At 34.5% G+C, this 16,291-nt stretch overlaps 1 protein-coding gene across 4 annotated transcripts in view; it reads right to left on the reverse strand.

Moving 5' to 3' along the window:
* The window catches only part of STXBP5 (syntaxin binding protein 5), a 202,417-nt gene that overhangs the window by 159,290 nt on the left and 26,836 nt on the right, over nt 1-16,291 (reverse strand). For all 4 annotated transcript variants that reach the window (XM_069069727.1, XM_069069725.1, XM_069069724.1 and 1 more), the window contains exons 3-4: nt 8,458-8,539; nt 6,048-6,148 (exon numbers count right to left, since the gene is read on the reverse strand). In XM_069069727.1, coding sequence (XP_068925828.1) covers nt 6,048-6,148; nt 8,458-8,539 — 183 coding nt within the window. The remainder of the gene's footprint in view (nt 1-6,047; nt 6,149-8,457; nt 8,540-16,291) is intronic.

Raw genomic sequence — 16,291 nt, forward strand, 5'->3', positions numbered from 1 at the left:
TTCAATGTGTCTGACTGTGGCTGATCAGACCAATATGAGCTCTGGGTGATGTCTTTGATTTGTGCATAAATTGGATTTAAGTGAGGCAGAGTTGCACAAAGTCACTGGTCTCACTCTCTCCCCAGAGTCATCACAATCCAGAGGCTGGGCAGAATCAACATCCCAGGATGCAGTAGATGACCTTGGCATCTTCAATGTCTAATAGTTACTTGTACACAACCTGTGGAAGAACCTTCCAAACTCATCTTGGTCTGATGAGCCATAGTAAGACACAATGAACACTGACCCCAACATAGTGATGCCATTTTGGTCTTCTCTGAGTACAAAGGACAACCACCAACTATCTTTTCTAGCTATATAATTACTTCTTTGGCAATTAATATGTAAATTCACTTATCTAGCACTGCAATTTTGATTCTATTGGCTCAGGCTACCCATGAACAAAATTAATATTCTTCTACTTGTTTAGGCCTATCTTTGTTTTTTCAAAGAGTATTTTATATTTGTAGTCATAACAGAGTGTGTGTGTGTGTGTGTGCGTGGTTATGTGTGTCTTATTAGGTAGAATCCCAAATTATTTTAATGGAATGTATTTCTCTCTGCTTGGTTTTACTGGTATCATATGGAAATGCTGATATTTATGGGGATTTGCTTTATATTTTCTATTAACTTTGAGTTCACTCTCTAAGGTTCTCTAAATAAGTCATCAAATCATGTGCAAAAATTACTTTATGTCCTTTTGCCTATGCTTATTCCTTAAGTTTATTTTTTGTCTTCTTGTGTAACTGGATATAAAATTCTTTTATATTTCTATTAACATATAAAACAACAATGGTGATAATAGACATCTTTTCTTTACCTTTGATCTTATTAGAAAGATCCCTTCTTTGTTCCCAAAGCGAATAATGCTGGCTCCTAGTTTTAGAGATAGTATTTATCACATTGAGGAAAATTCTGTTTCTTCCCATGCTTTCTGGTTTTGTAAAAGAAATAAGTATTGAATACTCTCAGAGGCTTTTTTTCCATCTATTGATATAATCATCTGATTAATATAATATAGCATGTTTATAATTTTCTTAATATGAACCAAGTACATTCCTAGAATTAATACAACCTGGTTGTAGTATATAATCTTTTTGATAGGTTGTAATACCCTCTTCATTAATGTTTCATTTAAAATTTTTGTATCACTATTTATAATGGTGACATTTAGAAGTCATTTTAGTATATAGTTTTCCTTTGATTCATCTCTCATATAAATAGGAAGAATTGAGATTCCTTCTTTTTCTCTTTTTAACAGTTTATATAAATATTGAAAATAATTAATTCTTCCAATGGTATATAAAATTCATTTTAAAATCTAGTTTATTAGGTCTGGCAGTTGAACTTACCTAAAATAGTGAACTATCGAAGAAGAGGTACAAGAGGGAACATTTGTCAGGAAAGCCAGACCACAACTACTGTCTCAATCACAACTCTCAGAGGAGAGGTAGCCCCAAGACTTTGAAGTTAAGAGCCTTGGGAAGAGCAGTGGCCCCAAATCTATCAGCCCTGCTTCCACCAGCCCTAGAACTGCAGCCATCACTGAGGGCAGCAATGTGGAGAGTAGGCCACTTTCCTAGCCACTGCCAATACCAATTGCTAACCAACTGCCACCAATTGGTATTTAACTCAAAAGCCCTAGGAGTGACAGTACCCCCAATATCACCAATCTTACTGTCAACCCAGTCCTCAAGAACATCATTCAAGGAAGCAAACCCCTGTGGAGATTCAACCAGGCAATATTTTCTGTAGGTGAGATAGCCTCTGCCTCCTCAAAAACACAATTAATGAAGTCCCAGAAAAGATTTTGCCACCAAATATAACTTTTATTGCATTGCCATCAGCAAATAGCGTATTAATTTTTCTGTATTTGTCAGGTGTTTATAGCCTAATATATGGTCAGTTTTTGTAAAGATGTCAGACACAACTCAAATATACGTATACAGCCGGCACAATCAAGAGAGTATTGGGCTTGGAAATCAGAAAGATTTGAATTCAAATCTGGCCCAAGACCTTCAGCAATTCACTTCACCACTTTCCGCATATTTTCCTCTTCTGTAAAATGGGAATAAATACTATCAAGATAGTATGTATATCCCAGGGTTATTGGGAGGGAAAAAATTAAATATTTATAAAGTGCTTTGCAAACCTTAAAGTGCTATATAAAAGCTAGCCACTAGTTTTAGTAGGAGTGTGTAGTGGATAGAACACTGAGCCTGCAGTCAGGAAGCCCTGAGCTCAAATTCAGCCTCAGACAATTATTAGCTATGTTATCCTGGACAAATCACTTAACCCTGGTTGCCTCAGTTTCCTCATCTGTAAAATGAGCTGGAGAAGGAAATGGCAAACCACTCCAGTAGCTTTGCCAAGAAATCCTCTAATTGGGTCATGATGAGTCAAACACAGTTGAAAAGCAACTGAACAACATTATTTTTAGTAGTAATAGTAGTAGTACTAGTAGTAGTAGTAGTAGTACCATTTAGTAATCACCATTAGCAATGTTTCTAATCTAATGTTTCAAAAATTTTATTTAAATTGTCAACTCTCATTTTTAAAATTTTTCATTTATTAGATTTGTATAGGTCTGAAAGGGTTCATTAAGGAATCCCACTCTTTAAGTTTTGCTGTCTACTCCCTGTAACTAGGTTAACTTTTCCTATAAGTACTTAGATGCTATGCCATTTGGTACATGCATGGTAAATATTGATATTAACTCACTCTCTATGATCCCTTTAATGATAGATGTAGTTTCTGTGTTTATTTCTTTTAATCAAGTTTATTTTTGCTGCTGCTCTGAGTACATGACTATTATCCTTGTTTATTTTTTAAGTTTCATGGTTTGTTGTTGTTGTTTTAGTTCAGAGGTATTCAGTCTTGCTGTGGACCAAACCAGATTAAAAGGTAATTAAGAAATGCTTAATAAGATAAAAAAAAAATACAGTACAACATAAATAATGTTCATTTGTGGTTTTCTACAGAAATCTTTTTCTTTTTGTATTTGACACTACTGAGCTAAAGCATAAAAGACTTTGCTCCAATCCTTTAATTCTGCATAAATCTTTTATGTGTTAAGTGTGTTTCTTGTCCTGGACATTACAATAATCTCCTAATTGGATCTCTCTTCCTGAAGTTTCTTCCCTCTCTAGTCCATGCTAGAAAAAAAAATCATTGAAATAATAAATATATCTTAATAATCTGACATCTAAAAAATGTATAATAAGAAAATGCCACAAATTTGAAAGAATAAGAGCCATTCTTCAGGAGAAAAGTAATTAATGTACAAATCTATTCTCAACCAATGAAAAACTCTAATAATGAGACTCAAATTAAAACAATTCACCTTTGAAATTAACAAAGACAGTAAAAGACGATAAAATTAAATGTTGACATGGCTACAGAAAAATAGGAACCCTAAAACTTCAAATAAAGTTGAAAATAACTTCAATCTTTTTAGAAAGCAATTTGGAATTAAATAGCAAAAAATACAAAAACTTTCAAACTCTTGAACTTGAAGAACTCATCTGAGCTCATGAACTGCTAAGTTTATGCCTAAGGAGGTTAGAAAGGAAAGAAAAGACAAATGTGTATAAAAGACTCTAAGTGGTGTTATTTATAATAGTTAGGCAGAAAAAAAAAAAGGTAAATAAACCCCAGTGGCTCCCTATTACCTATAGGATCAAGTATAGAATACTGTCTTTGGCTTTTAAAGCCCCTGGCAACCTGGCCCCTCATTACTTTTCCAGTCTTCTTACAATTAACTGCCCCCCACCCCTGTGCATTCTACAATCCAATAATGCTGGCCTACTCTCTGTTCCTCACACTCAATACTCCATCTCCCGTTTCTGGGACTTTCTACGGGCTGTCTTCCATGCCTGGAATGCTCTCCAAACTCATCTATACTTCTTAGGGTCGTTGTCTTCCTTTAAGATTCAACTCAAGCACCACCTCCTGCAGGAAGCAGTTTTCCTGCTGTCTCTCCCCTTCCCATCCCAAATGCCTTCTTCTTTAAGACATACCTTTTCATTTACTCTGTAGATAGCTATTTGTTTACATGTTAGCTCCTTTATTAGTCAGTAAAATTTAAGGGCACTGGCTGTATTTCCCTTTCTTTGTATCCTCAGCATGTAGCACAGTGCCAGTCACATAATAAGCACTCAATAAAAAGCTAGTTATTTAACTTAATCATTTTCTGATTTCATTTTTCTGTATCTAAGAATCAAAGAATAAGAGATGTTATTCTGCTTGTGAAAATACTCCCAGTGGCATCAAAAAAAGTTATTTTGGCCATTGCTCCTTCCTTATGGTAATTCTCATACATTATTTTTCATAAATCGGCCAAGAAACATCTTCATTTTCATTTTGGAAAGCAGCCAGTGAAAATGGAAATTTTTACAATATATTTGCTTTATTATTTTAGTGAAGATGAGATAATTTTGGTTATCTACAATTCTGATTTTAAGCCAAAATTTTAAGAATATAACTACTTACAACAAATCATTGAGACCTGTTTTAATAATAAAGAAATGTAACCATGGTAAAGGGACATAACCAGGCAAAGGCTAGTATAAGAAAAGTATAGGCATAAGGCTCATCTAAACTCAGAAAAGAAACTCTTTCCCACACAAATGGAATCTACCCAGTGTCATGACAAACAAGTTATTTTTTAAAACATCATCTTTAGGTTATATGGACAAACTGAGTAGAAGATAAATATGGTCCTTTTGCTTAGGAACTGACTAAAGTCACACTAAATATCTGCATAAAGGATACTAATGAAGAAACAGCTCCAAGAGTAACCACAAGAATGTGGTATCAGTACAACTCAAGATAGGTTAAACCCACCACTTTGACCCAAAAATGTACAAAAAGCTAAGATAAGAAAATGACAGGGTTTTGATTCAGGTTGCACATGCAAAGCTAAGCAAACTATAGTAATCAACTGGGGCAGAATATAGAGGAGAAATGATTGAGTAATAACTGGGGGAAGAATAAGAAACGATAGATGACTTGAAGCATTGTGAGGATGGGAAGAGTAAATAAAATATAACTTCATAACTGTAACATCTATGTTCAGATATTAAGAAAGGTTTAGAAACTATACATACCCAGTAGACCTATACCTTTTGGCTGGAATTGTGTAGAGTCAATAAAGTGCTTACATAAATCCAAATTAATGTGACTTTAAAAAACCAGATTTTGTGACTTTTTAAATGAAATTATATGGGACGGGAGAGTAACCAGGAACTAATACATTAGTATTGAGGAAGCGCAAAAAGTACACTGAGTAGAGTGAGACCCGTCATTCAGATATCTACTGTCACTTACTCCCTTTGTGACATGCCAGTCATACTACTTCTCCAAGTTTCAGTTTCTTCATAAGCAAAAAGAGACAGGTAGACTAAGTCCTGCTGTGTTCTTTACCTTTTGTTTGTCATAGACTTCTCAGACTGACATTTTTCAATGCATGATAAAATACAAAGGAACAAGTCCACAGACCACAGGTGAAATAAGAACTTCTGGATTGCTTTTTGAAATACTATATCAAAACTATAGAATGATCAAATTAAAAAACAAACAATAAGTAAAACCAGAGACCAGATCTTACTTTTCTTTTGAAACTTTAATAAACTTTATTTAAAACAGTGCCCTCAAGGTCTTTAGAACATCTAGTTATGAAACAAATATGGTATAGTCCAAAGTGCCCTGCCCTCAGCATGAGGAGAAGCAATGATCTCATCATCTTTCACTAACTTGCTGTGTGACTTTACATGTGTCATTTAAATTCTTTGTGCCTCATCTCTTGAAGAAGTATTAAGTTTTTTTTGCTCTACCAGACTTTAAGGTTATAAGAATCAAAAGAAATAACACAAGTGAACTGTGCTTTTATAATGTATTGGTATAATTTTTTTTTAAAGAGAGGGAAGGAAAAGGAAAAGAATAAACAAACAAATACGAGAGACTAAAATAACAGATTTCCCATATCATACAATTGATATAATTCTTACCTTTCTCTGCTAAATTTCAGTGAATGCAGTATGGCAGGTCTCTTCTGACGTAAATTCCACAAATGTAAAGTGTCATCAGCCAAGGCACTCACAAGAGCTCCCTTTAATATAATGTCAATTATATTACATATTTTAAATACATGTGTATATATACTATATATACTAAATATAATTAAGCGTCTAAAAAAAGTTTCTCCTGTAGTTCTTTCCTGGACTCATTTCTAAGAAACTTAGATTCTGAAAGTCTTTCTCTAATCAAAATGTTGACAAGTATAATTTATGTACTCAATTTTTTTTAGGTACTTAAAAGTGAAATTTCATAACAGTAGAACCCAGTTGAGAAGCACCGATGTTCTACTAGATACACAAACACGTTTGGCTAGAACTCATAATAAGAATAAACTGATCACTATTAGTAAATTGAATCCTTTGTACAACATAGCAGAAAATAGCAGGAAGGAAGAAACCTCATTGAGGCACCAAGGGTAACAGAGAATGGCAGTTGAAGGAATATAGACCCTTATGCCAAACAAGTTGTGCAAATGGGAATAGACACAAATTGTTATAATTTTATACAAAATTTAACTAATGTAAAGCAAGTAGACCAAAAGAAAAAAGAATAAGAAAGATCAAATTACCAAAGGTAATTTCAACTAATTTTCACTTGAAGCACAGAAATTCCTGGCACTGCTGTTCCTTACAACCCAGAGTCTTTACACCATTACCATGACTTACTCAGACTATATAAATCAGAAAATTAACTCAATTCCAAACCAACACTTTCCATCACCTTTACACTTTGCCTATCTTTATTACCTGTCAGTGCCTACTTAATAATAGCTAATGTTTCTATAGGGTTTTAGGGCTTGATAAACACTTTGCAAATATTTTATTTTGCATATGAGAAAAATGAAGCAACAGGTGGAGTGAATTGCTCAGGGTCACAGAGTTAGTAAATATCTAAGACTGTATGCCTTTGAACTCAGGCCTTCTGGATTCCAGGTCTACCACTCTCCCCACTGTGCCATCTTGCTGCTCCCATTTCTAGATCTATTTGCCACTGTTATTTCTGAAGGGTCTGAATGCCCTCTGCTGCTCAATTAGTCTCTCCTCCACTATCCTCTTTGCTTTTCTTCTATCAAAATAAAATATCACTAGCTCTTTCCAACAAAGGCAGAGACACTGAGGATAGGTAAATAGTCCTCCTTCCTTTACTAATACCTGACAATGCATTTATTATATTTTCCCCTAATTATTTGAAATTTTATAGACCAGCTACATTTTTGCTTATTTTCTAAAATCTTATTTCCAAAACACTTTCAACACTGTCATCTATTTACAATATATTAGATATTTCAAGACGTATAGAATCTTGGAGTTGAGTAGGGCCATAGAGATCATCTAAGAGAGATATTATGATACAGTGAGAAAGTACTAAACCTGTAGTCAAGAAAGAATGGGAGGAGCGGCTAGGTGGCGCAGTGAGTAAGAGCGCCAGCCGGAGTTGGGAGGACCTGGGGTCGGTTCCAGCCTCAGATACTTAACACCCACACAAAAAAAACTGGCCGTTTAACCTTGGGCAAGTTACTTAACCCCAATTGTTTTTTAAAAAAAAAGAAAGAATGAATGAATGGGGTTCAAATTTTTACACTTAACACTTATTCAATATATAATCATAGCCAAGTTGGTTACTTCTGACTTTCAGCTTCTTCACCTATAAGACTGGGATATACCTGTAACTTTTCCCAAAGATCATTATAAATGTTTTCAACAAACTTTAAGGAACTATGTAAATGTCAATTACTATTGTGGATTTTGTCCAATGCTCTCATTTAGTAGATGAGAAAACCAAGACCCAGATATGCTAACTGATTTACTAAAGTTCACACTGAGAGATAATAGCAAAACCACAGCTCTGCTGCATGCAGAATACCTTTTTTTTCTTTAATTTACAAGTTGACCACAGATTCAAAATCAAAACACTATTTCTATGAAAATTATTCATCAAATTTTCTATTCCATATCTGCCAATATTTGGAGGGAATTTATTAAAGTATATGAAACTTATATAACCTATATTCATTAAATTTCATTTTCATTATAACTAAATTCATTTTTACAAAGCATAGTATAATGGAAAGAGGCATTGGATTTGAAATCAAGAGAACCTGGGCTTGAATTCCTGCTCTGCCCCTTTACTATCTGTGTAATCTTGAGCAAGTCACAAATTCCCTGAACAGCAAAATTAGGAGATTGTACCAGATAATCTCTAATATTCCTTTCCACCTGTAACTGAAAAATTAATTGCAAATACATTTTTGACTGTTTTCCACAATCTAGAAACCAGAAGAAAAATATGATGTATCAATGATTCTCAAACAACTAAGAGAGATTAAAGTTATTCACTAACCTCATTAATCAGGAACTGGAGCTGGATTACTGCAGCACCACTGTCATGCTGGCAATAACATTCTACTCCTGGTCGACCAAAGCTGTGATTAATGCTATTAAGGAGTTTTTGTTGAGAATGACAAAAGATATACAAAATAGCTTGAGATACATATTTTAGCTACCTGTTAATGCAACAAACAGTATATCTGCATGGATAGCAGGGTCTCCCCACTCAATTCACTGCCCTCTTCTAGACATACTCTAGTTTATCAAGTACAGTATTTGACTTTTAACCTGTGGAACCCTAGACTGTATGCTCCTACTATTCTAGGTGTGAGGCAATAAGGAGATAATACAGGAGAGAACCTCCCTCATAAAGGATATTATATATATATATATATATACATATATATTTATATATATACACACACATATGTATATGTAGCTTTGGAATGCATTAGTTTTATTGCCCACCTTATACTAAACTGGCATTTCCTAAAATCCAAGATTCTTTTTCACAGTAACTATAAACTCTCTCTAAGCCTGCACTTTTGCAGATAATGGGTAGGCCTTTGCATTGATTCCCATTGTATTTCTATTACATTTCATAGAGGAAAGGAGAGAAAGGGAACAAGTATTTACTAAGTGCCTACTACCTGCCAGGCACTGTTCCATGTACTTTACAAATAATATCTTATTTCACACTCTCAATAACCCTATGCAGTAGTGCTATTATGATCTCCATTTTACATTTGAGGAAACAGAGGTAGATAGAGGTTAAGTAACTTGCCTGGGTCACATAGCTAATAAGTGTCTGCAAATGAATCTGAAACTAAAGTTTTGATGTAGCTGTTGTTTTTTCACTCAAAAAAAAAGAAAAAAGAAAAGAAAGTCAGCAACATAGTACTATTATTTTAAAGCCAATATAGTTACAAAACCAAAAATGAGATGAAATGGTATTCTATCTCTACTTTTCAGTGGCCAAGCTCATTAAAATTTGAACCCAATTTTAGACTGCATATTTGCAACATGTTTAAAAAAGGGAGAAATGAAGCATGAAACAGATAGCAAGACCAGCTATAACCATTTCTTAAAGAACCCCCAACCCTCCCATTTTTTTGGACTGGACAAGAGTTCATTGACCCAACAACTCCTCATCAGGAAATTCATTCCATCAATGAGGATTAGCTCTTGTTTCATAAAGTAGTCTTTGACTAACCTAACGTAGTGAGAGGATAGGTGACTTTGCTACAGGTCACAGAGTCAGCATGTGTCAGAAGCAACACTTTTGAAAATATAAAAAGAGAACAGGTAGGCTTCAATATCCTATGGTAGATCAAATTTTTACAATCATATAGTTGACTGAAAGATACAAAAAATATAAAATCCTTACAAATGCTTATTATAAAATGCTTATTATTGGTTAATTATTTTAAAAGTATTTCTTACAATAAGATAAAACATCACTTTAAAATATCTCCAAGGTGTCACCCATCCATTGATCAAAATCATTCAAGATATTTTGAATAATATAATAGATAATTCTCATTTGATAATCTTCCACGTAGCAACAGTGGAAGCTAATAACCCACATACTCCACTGGCATCCATGCAATGTCCTTAGTACATATTAAAGGGTCAACAAAACTCTAACTACTGTAATGATGTCAATAATGTCTGGCCTCTGAGGTTCTGAACCCCTACATACAATATAAATACTTCCTTTTTAAGATGTTTATAACTAATTGCAAGTGTCAATCTTCCCCTCCAAAGGTAAATGATATTGCTTGCTAAGGTATATAAACAAGCATATGTAACTATATAAGTAAATTAATATTATAAAAAATAATTAATATGTAGCTTTTATCTCCTTAACATCAGAATCTTTATAATGCTTCCCCCTTCCTCACACTCCTTCCTCACACTCAGCATTCTCATGTGAAAATCAGGGGGGAACCTGAAAGGGAAAGGTTCTATTATAACCCCTTGAGAAACAAGTGTTAAAGTCTTCCTCTTGACATCACCAGTTTAGCTAGTCAAAAGCGACTAAAACAAACAAACAACCCAACCCACTGGGATATTTTGATTGTTTTTCCTGACTATGGGATTTCATTATTTTGTCTTATAATCTTTTAACTATTGGGAAGTTTTCCTGCTATTTCCAAAGTTGTGATAATATTCAGTTTAGTCCAAGGAAGAAAAATAGAGCCCTGGCTCTGTAGTCAGAAAAGCTGGGTTCAAATCCAGGCTGTCATGTTGACTGCCTATGTGATCTTGGACAATCCCCTTAAATGCTGTAGGACTCTTTCCTAATCTGTAAAATGAGAGAGTTGGACTGGATGGTCTTTGAGGAGAATGCTAATATTCTCCCAGTCACCCAGGCTTGAAACACAGATGTCATCCCTGACTCCTCACTCTTTCAACCTCACCCCATCCTGACCCCTACCACCACCATGTCCTATCAGTTGACAAATCCTGTAAACTCTACCCTTCATAACAACTCTCCTATATGCCCTGCTTCTCTCCTCTGATAGTGCCACTTTCCTGGTACAAGCTTTGGTCATCTCACACCTGAACTACTGGACTAGTCTTCCGGTCTGCCTCTGGACTGTCTGCCTAAAATTTCACCCCACTCCAATCCATCAGCTATCAAACCGATCTTTCCAAAGCTCAAATCTGACCATGTCACACCCACTTCTCTATTCAATAAACTACAAGGGCTCACTATTACCTCAGGATCAAAAATATAAAATCCTGTTTGGCAATCAAAGCCCTCCCTATTGACACACCCATAAGAAATCTTTTGGTGCTAAGACCTGAGGGAGTTGTTATTTTAAGTACTAGACCTGGGGGGTTGAGATGTCACATCACTAGTTACTTGGAGAGATACTGCCATTTCCTCCAAAGGCTGATGTCAAAGTCCCTCAAAGTCCCTAAGGTATCAAATACCTGGGGGAGGTACAGCTGAAGACAAAGACCTGAAGAGCATTTAATGTTCTCCTTGCTCATTCAGAGAACTCTACTAGCTGCAAAGAATATCCTTCTTCAAGTTTCTTAGACTCAAAAATTTTATGCTGTGACCTATTTCTTTCTTTCTTGTATATAACAGTTCAATCATAAATCACTCATTTAGAGGATGACTGCAGCTAAATGTAGAAGGCACTATGAATAGGAGAATTTGATCAATCCTCCAATTTAAGTTCTACCAATTCCAAGAATTACTCTAACATATGTGGAAAAAAACATGACCGCTAAAACAGAGTATCAGGTAGACTACCTATGGTAGACTTAAAGGAGAACACAGTAGAGTCTTACAGAATGAGCATTTGAATAGGCCCAGATGGGCTGCAATTTAAATCATTGGAGGAAGTATTCACAATAAGATCACAGAGATCCTCTGAAGCAGAGTAATGGAATATAAAGGAAAACAACAAAAATTATTAAACAAAACTTCTAACCAGAGAGGTATATCGGTAACATGCCTTTAAAAAGATATGGCTAGACTAGTAAGTATACTGAATAAAATGTGCTTCTTACTATCCTTTGATAAATATTTATAAAAAACAACCCTACCTGCCCCTAGAGTAGCAAACAAACAAAAAACAATCCAGATTAATGGACTCAGGATTTTGGGTTTCAGATACTCTTTGACTCCTTTCAAGTATGTCCCCTTATTCCTCTTCTAAGTACTATTCTCTCAGCCTATCAATGAGCCTAAGTCATATCCACATTGTTTTTGTTTGTTTGTTTGTTTTTTGTTTTTTAAAGAAATTGGGGTTAAGTAATTTGCTCAAGGTTACACAGCCAGTTTTCTTGTGTGGGTGTTAAGTATCTGAAGCCAGAACCGATCTCCCGACTCTGGGCCAGCGCTTTACTCACTGTGCCACCTAGCCGCTCCCATATCCACATTATTAAATATGTGAACTACAAGTGTAAAAAGAAATTTAAGACTATTTTGTACCATTTCTTCAATGTTATCAGAAAAAAAAATGTCCTGTTCAACAATAAAAATCATGTTATGAATAATTATATAAAAAAGAACTGCCTTCCCATAAGAGTTTCTGCCAGAGGATGAAAAAGATGTTAGGAAAGGTAAATCAAATAGACAGCTGAAGACACAGTTCAAAAACTTTCAGACTTTAAACCGATTAAAAATGGAAGTTACTTTGCTATGTAAATAAAATATCTTCCTATCTAAACCAGAACATATTTAAGAGGCAAGGGTTTTTTTTAAGCTTGTAGACTTAGCTTAAAGCTAGTGCTACTTATTAAGGTAAAACATAAAAGTTCTAACTAAGAAAAACTGAATTTAGGCATTTTACCTTAATAGTGAGATAAACATAAATATTAGAAATTTAACTGTAATTATGCTTCTTTTCCTTTAATGCAATTTACAAGCTTAGGCTGGATTGAAGTGTCAGAGGAAATCAACTACAAAAACTTAAATGGAGTCAGAAGTATCAACGAATGACTTTTAAATCTAAAAGCAATGATGGCTTATGCTTAATGTAGAAAATGTAATAATCCTTAAGATCAGACTCAAATCAAAACAGTGTAGAAAGTTACAAAATACTGAATTCCATGATTACTGAGCAATGAAGTATTTATATTGATATTTTCCCCAGTAGCAAGAAATTTAAATAATGTTCAAATATAATAGTATACATACATCCTAGCATATGACAACTTTATGACAAAAATTATCCAAACCAAGTCAACATATATCTTGATATTTAGTGACATTAATGCAAAAAGTAGGCAGAGGGATGGATGACCAAAAAAAGATTAAAAAATATATGCCTATTTCACAGGGTTGTTATGAGAATTAAACGAGGTATTTGTAAAGTGCTTAGCATAGTGCCTAGAACAAATTAGGTACTTAATAAATATTAGTTTCCTTCCTTCCTTCCTTCAGTATCCTGAAATGAAAGAGGGTAATAAAGGCTTATAGAAAAGTCTCATATATATGTGTATATACATATATATATATGTATGTATATATGCATAGTGATTATTTTTTTTTTCAGTTAGAATATAGGAAGTTGCTAGACAATGGCAAGCAACAGTCAATATCACACACACAAAAGTGAAACTAGCAATGTCTTAAAAGATAGGAAATGATTGGCTACTAATGTTGAAGTTAATTCCAAATCAGCTATGTACAGATAAATCCATCTAGAAATTCAAGGATGTTATGGACCTATTTGGCAGTCTGGTGAAATCTATTTACGGAATACCTTCTGAGAATAATGTTTTGAAAAACTCAAAATACAATATTACAAAGGAAATTGATTATATTAAAACTTAGCTATCAAAATACAATCTTTAAAAAGCTCGCTGTTGGGGCGTCTAGGTGGCACAGTAAATAGAGCACCGGCCCTGGAGTCAGGAGGACCTGAGTTCAAATCCAGCCTCAGACACTTGACACACTTACTAGCTGTGTGATTTTGGGCAAATCACTTAACCCCCCCAAAAAAAAGCTAAAAAAAAAAAAAAAAGCTCAGTCTCCATGTTAAGGAAAGAATAAAAGTGAGAAGATAATTGTATGCAATTACAAAATATTCAAATTGATCAACTTTTAAAACTAGCTTTAGATTATGTAGAAAAAAAGATGCATAAAAATCAACTATTTATAAAGATATCACTCAAAATAACACCATTCTTAAAGAGATTTAATAACTGCAAATTAATTGTCACAATAAACCCACAAAAAACCCTCAGAACCAATTTGGCCAGAAGACACTTGAATATCTTTGCCAATGAGAAAGATGTGGCAGCCGCAGTCAATGTGTACAAATTCATTTATGGAGTATTTCAGATCTTACCAAGCCTTAAGAAGTTTCAATTTTTAAAATGTTTGAAAATAACACTGAGGGTAAAATTAAATGATTCAGAAACATCTGTTTTATTACAAACCTATCGTCATAAAATGAATTTCTCTAGGTCCCACACAATTGCTTAGTGGCAATACAGAAATAAATCACCATGTTTGACTCAAAATTTACTTGCTTAAATAAAGCCAACTTTGTAGTAAATGATCCTTTCTTTCCTCCAATAATAACCAAGAACATTTCACACATGCACCCAAACCCTTCCAATTCACTACTAGTTAGGTAGTAGAACAACAACAAAAAAAGGCCTCTCCAAGTGAATATTGTCAAGAAATAGATTGCCGCAAGTATTGGCTTCTTTTTTTCCTCCAAGGGTATTGCTTTTTCCCACCTCTTAGATGGTAATAAAGTCTTCCTACCTCCTGCTCCCAACTGGTACAGGGTAATGTTTCAATCCAGGAACCTAGTGAGCTGCCTATTCTCCAGTCTAGGAAGATCTACCTGCTTTGCTCTGAGATCACATAATTTAAGAGTGAGAGGAGACCGCAAAGGCCACTTTCCCAAACCATACTTGACCAAGAATTTGCAGAGCCCTACTTTAACAAAGACTTAAAAGTCAATGAATAAGCTAGGGAAATGAGAAAACAACAGGGAAAAGAAAAACTCTGACCATTGAAAGCTACTATGGTGACAAGGAAGATCAAAATGCATACTCAGAAGAAGAAAACAAAGTCAAAGATTCTATATCCAAAGCCTTCAAAAATATATATAAATTTGTCTCAGGCCACAGAACAGCTCAAGAAAGATTCTGAAAATCAAGTAAGAGAGGTAGAAGAAAAATTGTGAAGAGAAATAAGAGTCATGCAAGAAAAACATGGGGCAGCTAGGTGGTGCAGTGAATAGATCATTGGACCTGGAGTCAGGAGGACCTGAGTTCAAATACGGCCTCAGACACTTAACATTAGCTGTGTGACCTTCGGCAAGTCATTTAACCCCAATTGCCCTGCCTTGTCCCCTCCAAAAAGCAAAAAATAAATAAAAAATACTGAAGAAAATAACACCTTAAAAAGCAGAATAGGTCAAATGGTAAAAGGAGTCCAAAAGCTCACTGAAGAAAATAACATCCTGAAAATTAGAATGAAGCAAATGGAAGCTAATGACTTTGTAAGAAATTAAGAAATGATAAAATCAAAAGAATGAAAAAATACAAGACAAACTGAAATATCTTATTGGAAAAACAAATGTCCTGGAAAATAGATCCAGGAGGGAGAATTTAAAAATTATTGAACTTTCTGAAAGTCATGATAAAAAAAATAGAGAATAAACATCATCTTTCAAGAAATTATCAAGGAAAACTACCCAGATATTCTAGAACCAGAGGGTAAAATAGAAATTGAAAAAATCCACTGATCACCTCCTTAAAGAGATCCCCAAATTAAAACTCTCAGGAATATTATAGCCAAATTCCAGAGTTCCCAGGTCAGGGAGAAAATATTGTAAGCATCCAGAAAGAAATAATTCAAGTTATCATGGAGCCACAGTCAGGATACTACAAGATTTAGCAGCTTCTCCATTAAAGGATTAGGGGGTTTGGAATATGATATTCTGGAGGGCAAAAGAGTGAAAACTGCAACCAAGAATCACCTACCCAGCAAAACTTTATATAATCCTTCAGGGGAAAAAAATGGACATTCAGTGAAATAGAGGACTTTCAAGTATTCTTGATGAAAAGACCAGAACTGATGTGCATCCAGAGAAAGAACTAGAAAGAACTAAGTTTATATATAGGTGGAAGCAAAATACCTGATCTTTTTCCTTCTCTTATTTGGTTTTATGTCCTCTTTACCATTTTTCATTCCAGCTGGTACAATCCGTTCTTATAACCTGACTAATGTATAATGTGAAAGTATTTACAGATCCTATATTTGACTATAAGCCACCATGGGGGGAGGGGGGAAGGGAGGGAGGCGGACAGAATGTGAAACTCAAGGAATTGTGGAATGGAATCCTGTAAACTAAAAG

The sequence above is a fragment of the Petaurus breviceps genome, unplaced genomic scaffold (genome assembly GCF_028583685.1).
Source record: "Petaurus breviceps papuanus isolate PSGF00001 unplaced genomic scaffold, PetGlider_PUasm1.0 90784, whole genome shotgun sequence".
Lineage (NCBI taxonomy): Eukaryota > Metazoa > Chordata > Mammalia > Diprotodontia > Petauridae > Petaurus > Petaurus breviceps.